This window comes from Hyperolius riggenbachi, chromosome 3, assembly GCF_040937935.1.
Source record: "Hyperolius riggenbachi isolate aHypRig1 chromosome 3, aHypRig1.pri, whole genome shotgun sequence".
NCBI lineage: Eukaryota > Metazoa > Chordata > Amphibia > Anura > Hyperoliidae > Hyperolius > Hyperolius riggenbachi.
In genome coordinates this window covers 340,546,785-340,561,444 of record NC_090648.1, presented here as the reverse complement: position 1 = coordinate 340,561,444, position 14,660 = coordinate 340,546,785, and the positions used below count along the sequence as shown (strand labels likewise).

General features: G+C 43.6%; 2 protein-coding genes across 4 annotated transcripts in view; both read right to left on the bottom strand.

Moving 5' to 3' along the window:
- Nucleotides 1–14,660, bottom strand: part of LOC137563885 (uncharacterized) — a 348,893-nt gene that overhangs the window by 320,870 nt on the left and 13,363 nt on the right. For 2 of the 3 annotated variants that reach the window (XM_068276935.1, XM_068276937.1), the window contains exon 2: nt 13,791–13,945. The exons of the other annotated variant lie outside the window; for it this stretch is intronic. The gene's annotated coding sequence lies outside the window, so the exon portion shown is untranslated. The remainder of the gene's footprint in view (nt 1–13,790; nt 13,946–14,660) is intronic. 3 annotated transcript variants of the gene reach the window in all.
- Nucleotides 6,998–9,921, bottom strand: LOC137563884 (uncharacterized). The gene is made up of 2 exons (XM_068276930.1): nt 9,468–9,921; nt 6,998–9,113 (listed from the first exon to the last, which is right to left on the bottom strand). The coding sequence occupies exons 1-2, from the start codon at nt 9,919–9,921 to the stop codon at nt 7,060–7,062; spliced, it is 2,508 nt and encodes an 835-aa protein (XP_068133031.1). The 3' UTR covers nt 6,998–7,059.

Sequence of the window (14,660 nt, the reverse complement as noted above, 5' to 3'; positions counted from 1 at the left end):
TTTTTTACCATTATAGAACAATTACCTTTGGTAAAGCTATAATAGGCTCTGCACCTCTAACTCTTTACGAAGGGACAACATTTAATTTTGCCAGTTCATGTAACCCTCGCAGACACACACTGACCACTACTTGCCCCCTCCATGTGGAAACATTTCCCATATGTGGTCTTTGCACACTGACCACTACTTGCCTCCCTCCATGTGGAAACATTTCCCATATGTGGTCTTTGCACACTGACCACTACTTGCCCCCCTCCATGTGGAAACATTTCCCATATGTGGTCTTTGTACACTGACCAGTACCTGCCCCCTCCATGTGGAAACATTTCCCATATGTGGTCTTTGTACACTGACCAGTACCTGCCCCCTCCATGTGGAAACATTTCCCATATGTGGTCTTTGCTCACATTAACATGCTGCTGCTTCTGGCTACTGTTGTTCCCTAGGAGAGACAGGCCAAGTCATAGTCTGGAATCCCCAAATGCTGCTAGGAGAAATGATGCTGAAAAACTCTTTCAAATGTACGCCAGTGCATACATCATACCTATTGCAATGGTTCAGATATTCTAGGTTTGCATTATATGGCTCTTTCCACATCTTCCTATTCTGAGCCGAAAGACTTAAGCAAACATGACATGAAAATAGGCTTGTGAGAGGATACATTGTATGTGTAGAAATACCAATAAATAGAACTTTCCAGGTATTTCATATTCTCATTTTCAATTTAAAGTAAACCTGTGATTTGTGAAAAAGAAGAAATCATATAGTTACCTCAGGAGTGGGAAGCCTTTGGATTCTAAAGAGGCTTCCTCTGTTCTTGTACGTCAGCCTGTTCCAGCGCTGGGACTCCTGAATAGTGGCATCCCTGTCCAACGCACACTAGCACCATCCTGCTCACACTCCAGCAGATATAGCCAATTCCGATCAGGTCCATGCTACTGAGCAGGCACAGGCGGCTTGTGCCTGTGCAGTAGAGCGGACCCTATCCAGCTGGCTTTTTCGGAAGAAAGCCAAACGGGGCAGTGCTACTGCGCCTCCATGAGCTGCCGACAAGCTAATTTTCAGAAACAGGGTTGCAGAGGTTAAGGAAACTTTTTTTGATCCAGAGATTTCCCCCACCCCAAGGCAAATACCCCTAGGGGGACTTTTTTCACTACAGGTACACTTTAAGGGATGAAAGTAAACTAGGCCTGAAAGAAATCGAATTTAAACCAAAAACGCGATCACCAAGATCACAATTTAGGTCAAAGTAGCAATTTCTGTGATGACGCCATTTTTGCATGGGGAAAGTTTAAAGAAGCGGCTTCAAATTTACTCCAAGTGCGGGCACGTGCGGCCTGCAGCATTGGCAGTGTTGGGCATACCTTCCGCACGTGTCCAACGCTGTCCGTCCTCTTTTGCCATCTGCTGACTCTTATGCACGGCATACTTCCTGGTTCCTGTATGTCACATGACATACAGGAAGTATTAGAGCCTGCAGGAGGCAAAGTGGATAGATGGGCATCGCTGGACTCGTGCTGGAAGGTATGTCCCTGTCCAGTACTGCCGCAGCTTGTGGGCACAGAAGAGACAAAGGGGGCACAAAGAGGGCAAGAGAGAGACCCAGAGGGGACACAAAGAGAGACACAGATGGTGCACAAAGAGATGGGGAAAGAGACGCACAGAGGAGGGGAACAATGCTTGATTTGAAGGGAACCGTGAATCAAATCAAAAATCGCGATTTCGGACAGAAATCGTTCAATTCGATTTTTTACTAAAATCGTTCAGGCCTAGTGTAAACTGCAGCCATGTCACGTAAAGATCTTGTTCATTCACCCTCCCACAAAGAGAAATAATAACCTTTTGAACTTTGTATCACCATTCTGCTATCAGGCCGGTTTGCACAGCCACATACAAGTGTTTTGGCCCTTTCAGGCGAACCATCACTGCAGTTCACCTTTTCAGACTGCACAGATTAAGAACTAGCTCTAATTAATAAAATACGTAACTATAAAAGGGAAAACAGGCAAGATCTCACCTAGGATTGGTACCCTGTACCAATGTTTATCTCATTATGCAGGTCAATTGAGGTATGATAAATTGTAGATTCTAATTAGTTGAACAGTTTACAGAAAACAGACGCTATTATGAAAATGATTCAATGGTTTTGAAAAGGAATGAGACAATCATGGCTTAGCAAAATGTAAGCATGGAGAGCATAACCTATATAAAATTATTTTTTTCAGCACACCAAGAACCAGTAAATGTGAACATGCAAGGTTGTACAACATTATACAATTCTTCTTAGCTGTTTATTATTCTAAGATTTCAGAGTTACCGAGATTCACTTTGTGAATTGAATTATTGAAATATTATAATAATAATAATATATAATATTTTCAGGACTGGCTCACCTATGATGCCAAGTGAGGAGTCTTCCTCAGGCGGTGAGAGTCTGGAAGCGGCGACAAGGCAGAAAGAGGAAGTGTGCCTGGGCTGCTGCCACCGGGCTTACTGCTGCCCACCTGGCCATGGAGGGAGGTCGCCGCTGTGAGGTGAGCTGGAGGGGTAGCAGCCCGGAAGGCGGAGCAGGTCACCTCCTCCTTCAATGCCGCCTGTGGAACACATGCAGAGCCGAGCGCTCAGACGCCTGGAACGCAGAAGTCAGGTGAGTGAGTCATTCATCTTCTGCCCACTGCCGCATATCTGGATGGGGAAGTGTTGGAAGGGGGGAGGAAGAGCCCACTGCTCCCCCTTCCTGGCTGCTACCCCTCCAGCTCACCTCATGGCTGGGACCCTCCACCCCATACTGGGGCAATTATGCTACCTATACTGGGGCTCTGGCTATTCTACAGTAATTTATTGAGATGGACCAGTGGTATGCACAAGATGATTTAATGTAAGTTTTGCAAGTATTTAAATGCTATATCTTTACGTATTAGCAAATGCTTGAGATTGAAAACCAGCTTTAAAGGGAAACTCAGAAACTCAAGTGAAAGGTATGTGGTGGCTCACATTTATTGCCTGTTAAATAATACCAGTTGCCTGGCAGTCCTGCTGATCTCTTTGAAAGCAGTAGTGTTAAGCCGCATCTACACACGTAGATGCGGCCGCGATGCTCCTTATCAATCGAGCCGCTGATGCAGCTCGTTTGATAAGATCCAACAGGACGGATCTTGCTTCCACCGATTCCCTGCTCGCTCCCCGCGAGGGGACAATGGCAGGGAATCGAGCGGAAGATAAGCGGGGAATCGTATGCGGGGTACGCGGAAGAGGCGATCTGGCGGCTAATCGAGCCGCCGGATCGCAGCCTCATCTAGGCGTGTAGATGAGGCTTCAGATTCACACACCTGAAACAAGCATGCAGCTAACCCAGTCAGATTAAAGGTCCGCACCCACAAAACGATTTTTGCAACGATTTATGACCATCGTTTTCTTGATATTGGATAACATTTAAAGAAGAGACACCCGACTACCCCGCAATGGTCATTCAAATTGAACGACCGTCATGATGGATGAGTGAACGAGCGATCGTTCAGTTCCTATTGACTTACTCCCATTATGTATTTCCTTGGTGCACGATTGTAGAAGATGGATTGTGGAAAGTTTGTTTATCGCATCGCCGCTGATCCTCCAATCCATCGTCCGGTGGGTACGCAGCTTTAGTCAGAAACATCTGATCTACATGCTTGTTTAGGGTCTATGGCTGAAAGTGTAATGCCGGGCATACACAGCTTTTTCTTTTTTTAATCAATCGAGCCGCTGAAGGTTCGATTGATAATTTCCGACAGGTCCGATCACCGCGCGGATCGATTCCCCGCTCGATACCCGCGTGCAGACAATGGCAAAAAACGAAAAGATGATCAGGAGCCCCCACGGGGACGAGCGGGAATTGATCTTAGCGGCCGCGGGGACGCGCTGGCATCGAGCCACTGGCTCGATTCCGGCGCATAATCTAGCTGTGTATGCTCGGCATTAGAGGCAAAGGATCAGCAGGACAGCCAGGAAATCTGCATTGTTTAAAGGAAGTAGATATGTCATATTCTAACAATATCAAAATAAAGATACTAAAATCCCACTGGCCAAATTATAAATCTAACATTTTTACCATAATAGATTGCACGACAAAAAAAAAAAAAAAAAACACATATTACCACCTATTTATGAACAGCACTTAAAAATAATAATGAGCTAAAGTACTTATAGTGGACCCAAACCAAACATTATTTTAATTCAAAATATTTCGTTGCACCACTCTGACACATACAAAGATAAACACTCCTTTAAGCCTATGAGCATTTCAGTGCATGCTTTTCATCCTTCTCTTTTCATAACTATACAGGTTATACAGGTGGCAGCCATTACTTCTGAGCTTAGTAGGAGGTTTTAGATCATGGGTGTGTTTGTCATCAGCTACCCTCCCTCACAGGGGCATCGTCTATGTGAAATCTCACACAAGCTGAGATCACCTCCTCTGTGACATCATCAGTAGCAGACTGTTACTGATGATGTCACAGAGGAGGTGATCTCAGCTCCTCTGTGACAGAATTTGGCAGACTGGTGGAGGAGATCAAAAACAGTGTGTTTTTGTTTTTGATCTCCTCCACCAGTCTGCCGGATTCTGTCCCGGCAATATGAAAGGAAGGGAGGGGTTCCTCCAATAAATGTAAAATATATGCAGATGAAAAAAGGCTGCTGTTTATTATTATAAGTTAGAAAATAGATTTTATTTCTGAAATCTTGTATTTTTCATTTGGGTCCACTTTAATGAATTAAAAAGCTATGCCATAACATGACCACCACATGCGCTTCAACTGAGCATCCCCAATTGAGCAAGGTTCCCGATATTCAATTGTGAAAAAGATTCCAAACTGCAACCACATGCGGAACCACATGTGGTTGCAGTTTGGAATCTTTGTGGAATCTCTAGATTGTAACCATAAATATAACCATGTAGTGTGTACAGTTCACACTTGGACCTAAGATGATCCAGGTTTGGACTGCCAAACCTGGATCATCTTAGGTCCAAGTGTGAAATGTACATATGACACCATATGTCAGCCATTTTAGAGGATTAGGAAGTGTGCATAAGTACCTTTTTTATTATCCAATATATCAGTCACATGAAGTATCTAACATGTACAATTTCACTTGTGATCTCAGTTCTGGTTTATAAAAGTAGAAAGTATATACGGTTATACAGAATATTTGTTATATTTATAAAGAAAATATTCAAGCTTTAGGGATATTGTTTGCCTCAATTGCAATTGATGACCTTGTGCAGCACAATTACTAAGCTTAGATGTTACTGGGAAGTTACCTTGCAACAGCTGTAGCATCTTTCATTTTCTAGTATAATCCATTGTAAACAATATCTACTGTACATATGTGCCCTGAATACATGCTCAATATCAAGGACGGCATGATCTCAAAATAAAACAACACACACACACACACGAAAATAGTCATGCAAAGTATTATTTCAGTGGAACATTAACGGACAGAAATATAAACAAATGGCGACATTCAGGCAATAATGTGCATGCCATTTACTTGGAAAATGTTCAAGACTTTCCATTCTTACCTGAAAAGACCCAAAAAGCAGCCCTTTAAACATATTTTGCTTCTGTTGCTTAATAGTGACTGTGTATAGCGCTTAACTAAAAAGTAACAACTACCAAACAAAGACAAGAGGCACCATGAATGCTAAACCAGTGTAAATTACACACAACTGCATTCTGCCTTTTTCTCAGTATGCATAATGCGTAGATCATGTGGAAACTGGCCAAAATATATTATGAATCGGGTCTTTCAGTTGAGATGTGTGGGTCACGTGAGGAGGGCATTCTTATGGAAATTTGGGGGTGCTCTTGCATGGCTAGATAATAATTCTGACCAAATCCAGTCTAAAGGCTCTTTGCACAAATTAGTCTTGCTCTGTGTTAGCCTTACATGCACCCTGTCACACAACTTTCCCATTTATTCACACCTCAGCTTCCTAGCAATAGGACAGGAGGACCTTTCACCCCGATCACACTGCTCTGAAGATGTAAGCAATAAGTAGCAAAAGTGGTAACTCTGATAAAGTGTATATGTTTATATCACAAACTCCCACAAAGGGAAACATTTTATTTTTATCTGCAATTATTATAAAAGCATTAAATACTGAACAAAAAAAGCATTCAACAAAATGTAACAGACACAAAACCTAATTAAAAGGACTTCTTTATAAACAACAAGAATGAAGGCAAAAGTAGTGTTCATAACATAATTGTTGTTCTAAATACTTTTGACTTGCTTCTGGAATTCTTAAAGCAGGAATTTATTAGGAAAGGATGGACATTATGTCATGCTTTTTACTATTTGATTGCTGTAATTCCACAGTGACTCCATTTGAAAAGCAACAAGACTTTACTGTTAATGTGTACCCGAGGCAACATGTTACATGAGATAAACATGTGTAGGTACAGTGCACAACATTAATAACCAGGCTGTTTTATTTTGTTGCCTGAAAGAGCTAATTTTCAGACATTCAGACATGCTGTGTCTGTATTGTCACCTTGTCCAGACTATAGTAAACCTCGCTGATAAGCAAATTACAGGCATAAAAGTTTTCCTGGAAAAATACAATTTCTGAGGGAAGGGGAGAGAGAAAAAATGTCAATAGTTAATGTATTTAACTCTGGAACACTTAAAGAGGAATTCCAGTGAAAAAAATGTAATAAAGACAACTTTACTTACGGTAACGTCTTTTCCGGTAGTCAGGAGGACAGCACCCCTGGATGAGACTTGTCTCCCTCCCCACCGTGGACAGGAACTGCAAAAGAAACAATTTGCATAAGCAATAGGCAGCCAGGTATATAAGCTACTTACTTGCCACTATACTTCAGTTAATATAAAAGATAATACGGACACTTAATAATGCTTATACAAACCTCTGATATTCCACCCAATAAGGGCGGGTTGTAGGGGTGCTGTCCTCCTGACTACCGGAAAAGACGTTACCGTAAGTAAAGTTGTCTTTCCCGGATCGTCACTCGGACAGCACCCCTGGATGAGACGATATACTAAAGATCAGGCTTAGGGCGGGACCACTGCTTGCAGAACCTTTCTTCCAAAGGATAAATCTGTAGCTGCCGATACATTAAGTCGATAATGCTTCACAAAAGTGTTATGACTTGACCATGTTGCAGCCCTGCATATCTGCTCAATGGAGGCCCCTGCCCTCTCTGCCCATGACGTAGAAATGCCTCTTGTAGAATGAGCCCTGACCGAAGAGGTTAACGTCTTTCCCCGTATCTGGTATGCTGATACAATTGTCTGTTTGATCCAGCGTGCTAAGGTTGTCTTAGAAGCTCTGTTCCCTCTTGTTTTTCCTGCAAACAGGACAAAAATTGCATCTGATTTTCTCCAGGCATTAGATCTTTCTAAATACTGTAACAGACACCTCCTCACGTCCAACAAATGTAGTCTCTCTTCCTTATCATTTGCCGGATTCTCACAAAATGACGGGATATAAATTTCTTGGTTCCTGTGGAAAGAAGAAACCACCTTCGGAAGAAATGTTGCGTCCGGACGCAATGTTATTCTATCCTCTGAAACAACACAGTACGGCTCCTTAATCGATAGTGCTTGTAGCTCACCTATTCTTCTTGCTGTAGTAATTGCTAGAAGGAATATGGTTTTCAATGTCAGGAATTTGTCCGAAACTTGAGATAAGGGTTCAAACGGAGACTCACATAGACCCTGTAACACTGTATTAAGATCCCAAGAAGGAACTCTTGACCGTATAGATGGTTTTAGTCTTCTTAAAGCCTGAAAGAAACGGATTATATAATCCTCCTGTGCTAATTTCCTTTCTAGGAACACACTCAAGGCTGACACCTGAACTTTCAAAGTACTAATACTAAGACCCTTCTTATAGCCACACTGTAAGAATTCCAAAACTGATCTAAGCGATCTATTGTTGCAGGATCTATCTATACACCAGTGATTAAAAACTCTCCAAGCCTTCCGGTAAATTAATCGAGTTACCTTCTTTCTACTATTGAGTAGTGTTTCTGACAGATCATCTGAGAAACCCTTAGACTTCAGTATTTCCCATTCAGGTTCCAAGCTGATAGGTGAAGTAGACTCGGATCTGGATGTAATACTGGCCCCTGGGATAACAAGTCCTGAGTCAGTGGGAGGATTATTGGTTCTGATATCGCTAGAGACTGTAGTAATGTGAACCATGGACGTTTGGGCCACATTGGAGCAATCAATATGATTCTCGCTCTGTCCTGAATGATCTTCTTCAATACTCTGGAAAGTAATGGAATTGGCGGAAAGGCATACATCATCCTGCCTCCCCAACTGATTGTGAACGCATCCATTGCCCAAGGTAAGTCCTCCTGAAACAGGGCACAAAACTTCCGGCATTTTGAGTTCCTTTTCCTGGCGAATAGATCCAGTTCTGGATATCCCCACTGTGACGTTATCGTTTGAAACACCTTCGGATTGAGTGACCATTCGTTCTGGTCCAGCTTCTCCCTGCTTAGATAATCTGCCAACTGGTTTGATGTCCCCTTTAGATGACGTGCTTGTAATGACATGATATTGTTTTCTGACCAGAACAAAATTTTTGATGTTTGTTTCCATAACATCTGGCTCTTCGTGCCTCCTTGTCTGTTTAGGAATGCTACCACAGACTTGTTGTCGGTCCTTATCGTCACATGCGTTCCCTTGATCTGATCCTTGAAGTGTAGCAGTGCCCTCCATACAGCTTCTAGTTCCCTGCTGTTGGATGATCTTGAGCTGATCTGTACTGACCATTGTCCCTGAGCCAGAAGAGCATCCAAATGTGCTCCCCAACCCCATAAACTGGCATCTGTTGTAATTATCCTCTGCTCTGGATAACTCCATACACGGCCTGATGAAAGATGACCTTGGTTTTGCCACCAAAGTAGGGACACTTTTATGCTGTGAGGGATAGGGATCTTCTTGTCTAATACCGTGAGGCTTCTGTTCCATGATCTGAGGATCCATAACTGCAGAATCCTTGTGTGGAACTGCCCCCACTGAACTGCGGGAAACGAGGCTGTTAGGAGCCCCAGGACTGCCATTGCTTTCCTCAGTGATACTGTCCTTGCATTCTGAAAGGAAAAAATAGCATTTAGAATTGCAGTAATCTTTCTATCAGGCAAGAAGATTCTTTCATTCCTAGTATCAATGCTAAATCCGATAAACTCAAGAACCTGGGAAGGAACTAGTGAAGACTTCTCCCAATTAATAAGCCAACCTAAATGCTGCAGATAATCTAATGTTGACTGCATCTGCAATCTTACCCTTTCCGCTGTAGGTCCCCAAATTAAAAAATCATCTAAATATCCAAGGATATTAACTCCCATCAGCCTAAGCTCTGCTAGAACCTCAGACATGACTTTGGTAAACAGCCAAGGGGCAGAAGAAAGTCCAAAAGGAAGAGCAATAAATTGAAAATGTCTTACCTCTTCCCCCATGTGGACTGCAAATCTTAGATACTGTTGTGATGACGGATGAATAGGTAGGTGAAGATATGCATCCTTGAGATCTAGAGAAACAAGAAAATCGTCTTTCTGCAAGAGATGAATCACAGATTTTATATTGTCCATCCTGAATCTTCTGTATTTTACATCTAGATTTAATTTCTTTAGGTTTAAGATGAATCGGTAAGATCCCTGTGGTTTTTTTACGAGAAATACTGGCGAATAGAACCCCTCCTGTTTCTGACAACTCGGTACATATCTTATCACCCCCTTTTCTAATAGAGATAGGACCTCGCTTTGTAGTGCACGACACTTTCTTTGATCTTGTGGTTGGGGAGTAATGCAAAACCTCAGAGGAGGATGATGATTGAACTCTATCCGGTACCCTTCTGATACAATCCTTAGTAACCACTGACTTGTGAACTGAGGCTGCCATACTTCTAAAAAGTTTGCAATTCTCCCCCCCCACTGGAATCCTGGCGTCATTGCTTATCCTGCCTCCTGGCAGGATTGAAATTGGGTTTCGGTTTCTGTGATCTGTATGGGACCCAACGTTTACCCTTGGAGGACTTGGGGTTTTGGTCAGACCTGATGGGGGGACGAAATGGCCGCTTATACTGGAAAGGTCTTTTCTTTTCTGGAAAGTTTTTCTTTTTATCTGATGACCTATCTAAAGTATCATCTAAATTGGATCCAAAAAGCAGCCTGCCTTCACATGGTATACCACATAACTTAGATTTTGAGGAATTATCCCCATTCCAGGTTTTAACCCATATACCTCTTCTGGCTGAGTTAACTAAAGCAGTAGTTCTGGCTGTAAGTTTAACAGTGTCGTCTGATGCATCTACCATATAATTAGAGGCATTTAAAACTTTCGGAAAATCATTAAGAATTTCTTCTCGCGGGACCCCAGAAGCAATCTTATCCTGCATTTCTAATAACCATGTTTTTAATGATCGACTCACTGCCGTGGACGCTACTGCAGGCTTGAATGTTAAGGAAGAAGATTCCCATGCTCTCCGCAGGAGATTGTCCATTTTTTTGTCGATTGGGTCCTTCAGACAACCAAAGTCTTCAAATAACAGATCTGTTTTCTTTGACACCCTAGAAAAAGACGGGTCTAACCTAGGCGGAGTACCCCAAAACTCCTGATCTTCCGGAGAAAAAGGATAACGATTAGACAAGGATCTCGGCCAAAAAGCTCTCTTCTCAGGGTTATCCCATTCCTTCTTAATCATACCCTTAAGGGTGGAATGGACTGGGATAAACTGAGGCTGGGGGTCCGCCAAAGTCCTGTACATCTCATCCAAAGGTGTCAAAGATTTTCTTTCTGTCTTGATACCCATTGTATCATACATAGCGCTTAATAAATCCTTCATTAAATCGGTTGAAAAAGCAAATTTTGATCTGTCCACATTTGAGACCTCTTCCTCCATATCTGATAGCTGATCTAGCTCCGATATCTCCCCCTCAGATAACTCAGAACCCTCCACCTCACTCTTCTACGTTTGGATCCCGAGGGCCCTGGTTGAGCCAAAACAGGGGAAGCAGGGATAGCAACTGCAGGTATTGTGTCCATATTTCCAGTAGTTCCTGGGACATCAGAAGGAACTATAGAATTGGAAGCAATGGCAGAATCTTTGATCTCTTTAATCGCTGAAGACATCTCAGATCTCATCCAGCCCATTAAATCTTTAAGTATGACCGGAGATTCATCCTTGACTACTTTCTCTGTACAGCTCTGACATAATTTTTTAGAAGAAGATGAAGAAAAACGACTGTTACAAATTGCGCATTTCCTCTCCGACCTGCTTGAACTATGCTGACTGGTCTGAACAGCAGCCTTGTCAGTTTTTTCACTTTTATCAGATTTGTCCGACTTGTCATGTTTTTTAGGCTATAAAAAAACACAAACAAGGGACAATCGTTACTAAAGGTTACATAGTAAAAAACCATAACAAGCAGGAGTATACAGGTACCACATCTACTTGCCAGAGAGGGATCTTGTCCAGACTTAGCAGATTGCAAAGGAGCTGAACCTGAAGCGTCCTCCATGATTGCCAGCCACATCTGAATCATGGACTTACTTCCACATATATACCCTCAAACAGACCCAGCTGACCACAGCTAACGCCGCCCTGCTGCATAATTAATCAGCTTCACATACCTTGATGCATCAGCTGAAGCTGATTACCATACACCGCCGCGGCTCCTGCCGCTTAATTAGTCCAGCGTCATTGTGATGCAAATGTAATCAGCTGTTTCGTTGATTTAGTATTTCCCCGCCGCGGCCCCTGCCGCTCTGCAGACCTCAGATCACGCGGGACGCCAGCGCGTGACTACTTCCGGGTAAACCGGAAGTGACCTCTTCATGCGCGCGCCTGCACGCATAATACTGCTGCCTTCTCCGGAGAAGCCTCCCAAACGCTGCAGGACTCCCCACTGATCACTGCTCAGCTCTATTGGGAGTCCTGCCACACGCTGCCCCTGCCGAACTGACATGGATGGCTCCCTGGAGACCTCTCCCTCCGCTCCGTCCGGGACAGGAAACTATACTGAAGTATAGTGGCAAGTAAGTAGCTTATATACCTGGCTGCCTATTGCTTATGCAAATTGTTTCTTTTGCAGTTCCTGTCCACGGTGGGGAGGGAGACAAGTCTCATCCAGGGGTGCTGTCCGAGTGACGATCCGGGAAAAAAGTGCTTCATTTTTACAATAATTATGTATAAATGATTTAGTCAGTTTTTGCCCATTGTAAAATCTTTTAAATCCCTCATTTACATTCTGACATTACATGGTGACATTTTTACTGTTGGCAGGTGATGTAGCTGCTGCATGCTTCTTTGGCAGGTGGAAACAGCTGTAAACAGCTATTTCCCACAATGCAGCAAGGTTCACAGACAGGAAACTGCCAGGAATACCACAGTCCTAAGAGTTTCTTGTGGGAGGGGTTTCACCACAAAATCAGTCATACACCGCCCCCTGATGGTCTGTTTGTGAAAAATAATAGATTTCTCATGTAAAAGGGGGTATCAGCTACTGACTGGGATAAAGTTCAATTCTTGGTCAGAGTTTCTCTTTAATAGGCTGCCACTGAGCAGAGACCATAAAACATTCATTCTACCTTCTAAATGTTTAAATACAATATAAAACCATGGGATATCTTTAAAGGGAAAAAAAAAGTCAGATTTTAGAAGTAGGAGAATACAATTGTTTACCGCCTCAGTTTATTTTCACCCCGGGTTTACTTTACTGTAACATATTTCATATATATATATATATATATATATATATATATATATACACACGCACAGTTGTGTTCAAAATGACCCCCCCCTCCCCCCAATGCTGTAAAGGGTTTTAGGGAATTTAGTGTACATTTGTAATTGTGTTCAGAATGGAATCTTACAAGGACTTTTTAAAGAGCCAAATGCAACTAAAATGACATCAATTGTTTTTGTAATACTGTAGTAAATGTTTTTTTGTGATTTCTTCATTGACAAAATTATTCAATCCCTTAAAGACTACCACTCTTAACCTCCTTAGCGGTAACCCCGTGTGTGACACGGGGTAAGCCGCCGGAGGGTGCCGCTCAGGCCCTGCTGGGCCGATTTACTTAATTTTTTTTTTGCTGGACGCAGCTAGCACTTTGCTAGCTGCGCCAGCACCCCGATCGCCGCCGCGCGCCCGATCGCCGCTATCCGGTGCGGCGCGCGGCCCCCCCCCCCCAGACCCCGAGCGCTGCCTGGCCAATCAGTGCCAGGCAGCGCCGAGGGGTGGATCGGGTCTCCCAATGACGTCCCGACGTCGCTGACGTCATTCCGCCCCGTCGCCATGGCGACGGGGGAAGCCCTCCAGGAAATCCCGTTCTTTGAACGGGATTTCCTGATCGCCTATCGCCGGAGGCGATCGGCGGGGCTGGGGGGATGCCGCTGAGCAGCGGCTATCATGTAGCGAGCCCTCGGCTCGCTACATGATTTAAAAAAAAAATAATTTAAAAAAAACTGCTGCGCTGCCCCCTGGCGGTATTTTTCATACCGCCAAGGGGGTTAAGAACAGAGGTTCATTCAAGTGTTTTCGATCAGGTATTGAAAACACCTGTGGATGTAAACGAGCAGAAATCAAGCATAATAAGCACCAATTAGGCAGATTTAAAATGACTGTGATACTCAGCTCCTTCTAGACATTTACTGGTGTGTTTACAAACATGGTGAAGTCAAGAGAATGGTCCAGGAAGAGAAGAGGTGATTTCTCTTCACAGGAAGGGCAGTGGCTATAAGCAGATTGCAAAGATGTTAAACATACCAAGAGACACCATGGGAAGCATCATTCGCAAATTCAAGGCAAAGGGCACTGATGAAACGCTTCTTGGTCGTGGCAGAAAGAAGATGCTGACTTCGACTGCTGTGCGCTACCTGAAGCGCAAAGTGGAGAAAAGTCCCTGTGTGCCTGCTGAGGAACTGAAAAAAAGATTTGTCAGATGCGGGTACTTAAGTTTCAGCTCAGACAATAAGGCGCACACTGCGTAATGAAGGCATTCATGCCAGAACTCCCATGCACACTCCCTTGCAGTCTCCAAATAATAATAAGAAGAGTCGACTGCAGTATGCCAAAAGTCATGTGGACAAACCACAAAAGTTTTGGGATAGTGTTCTGTGGACTGATGAAACAAAATTAGAACTCTTTGGGCCCATGGATCAACGCCATGTTTGGTGGAGGAAGTACAAGGCCCATGAAGAAAAGAACACCTTGCCTACTGTGAAGCATGGCGGGGGGGGGGGGGGGTCAATCATGCTTTGGGGCTGTTTTGCTTCTGCAGGTACAGGGAAGCTTCAGCGTGTGCAAGGTACCATGAATTCTCTTCAGTACCAGGAGATATTGGATGAAAATATGATGCAGTCCGTCACAAACCTGAGGCTTGGGAGACGGTGGACCATTCAACAGGACAATGATCCCAAGCATACCTCCAAGTCCACTTGACTAGAACATGGTTGCAGATTAAAGCCTGGAACATTTTGGAGTGGCCATCGCAGTCACCAGACTTAAATCTTGAAAACCTCTGGTGGGACTTAAAGAGACTCTGTAACATTAAAAAGATCCCCTGGGGGGTACTCACCTCGGGTGGGGGAAGCCTCCGGATCCTAATGAGGCTTCCCACGCCGTCCTCTGTCCCAC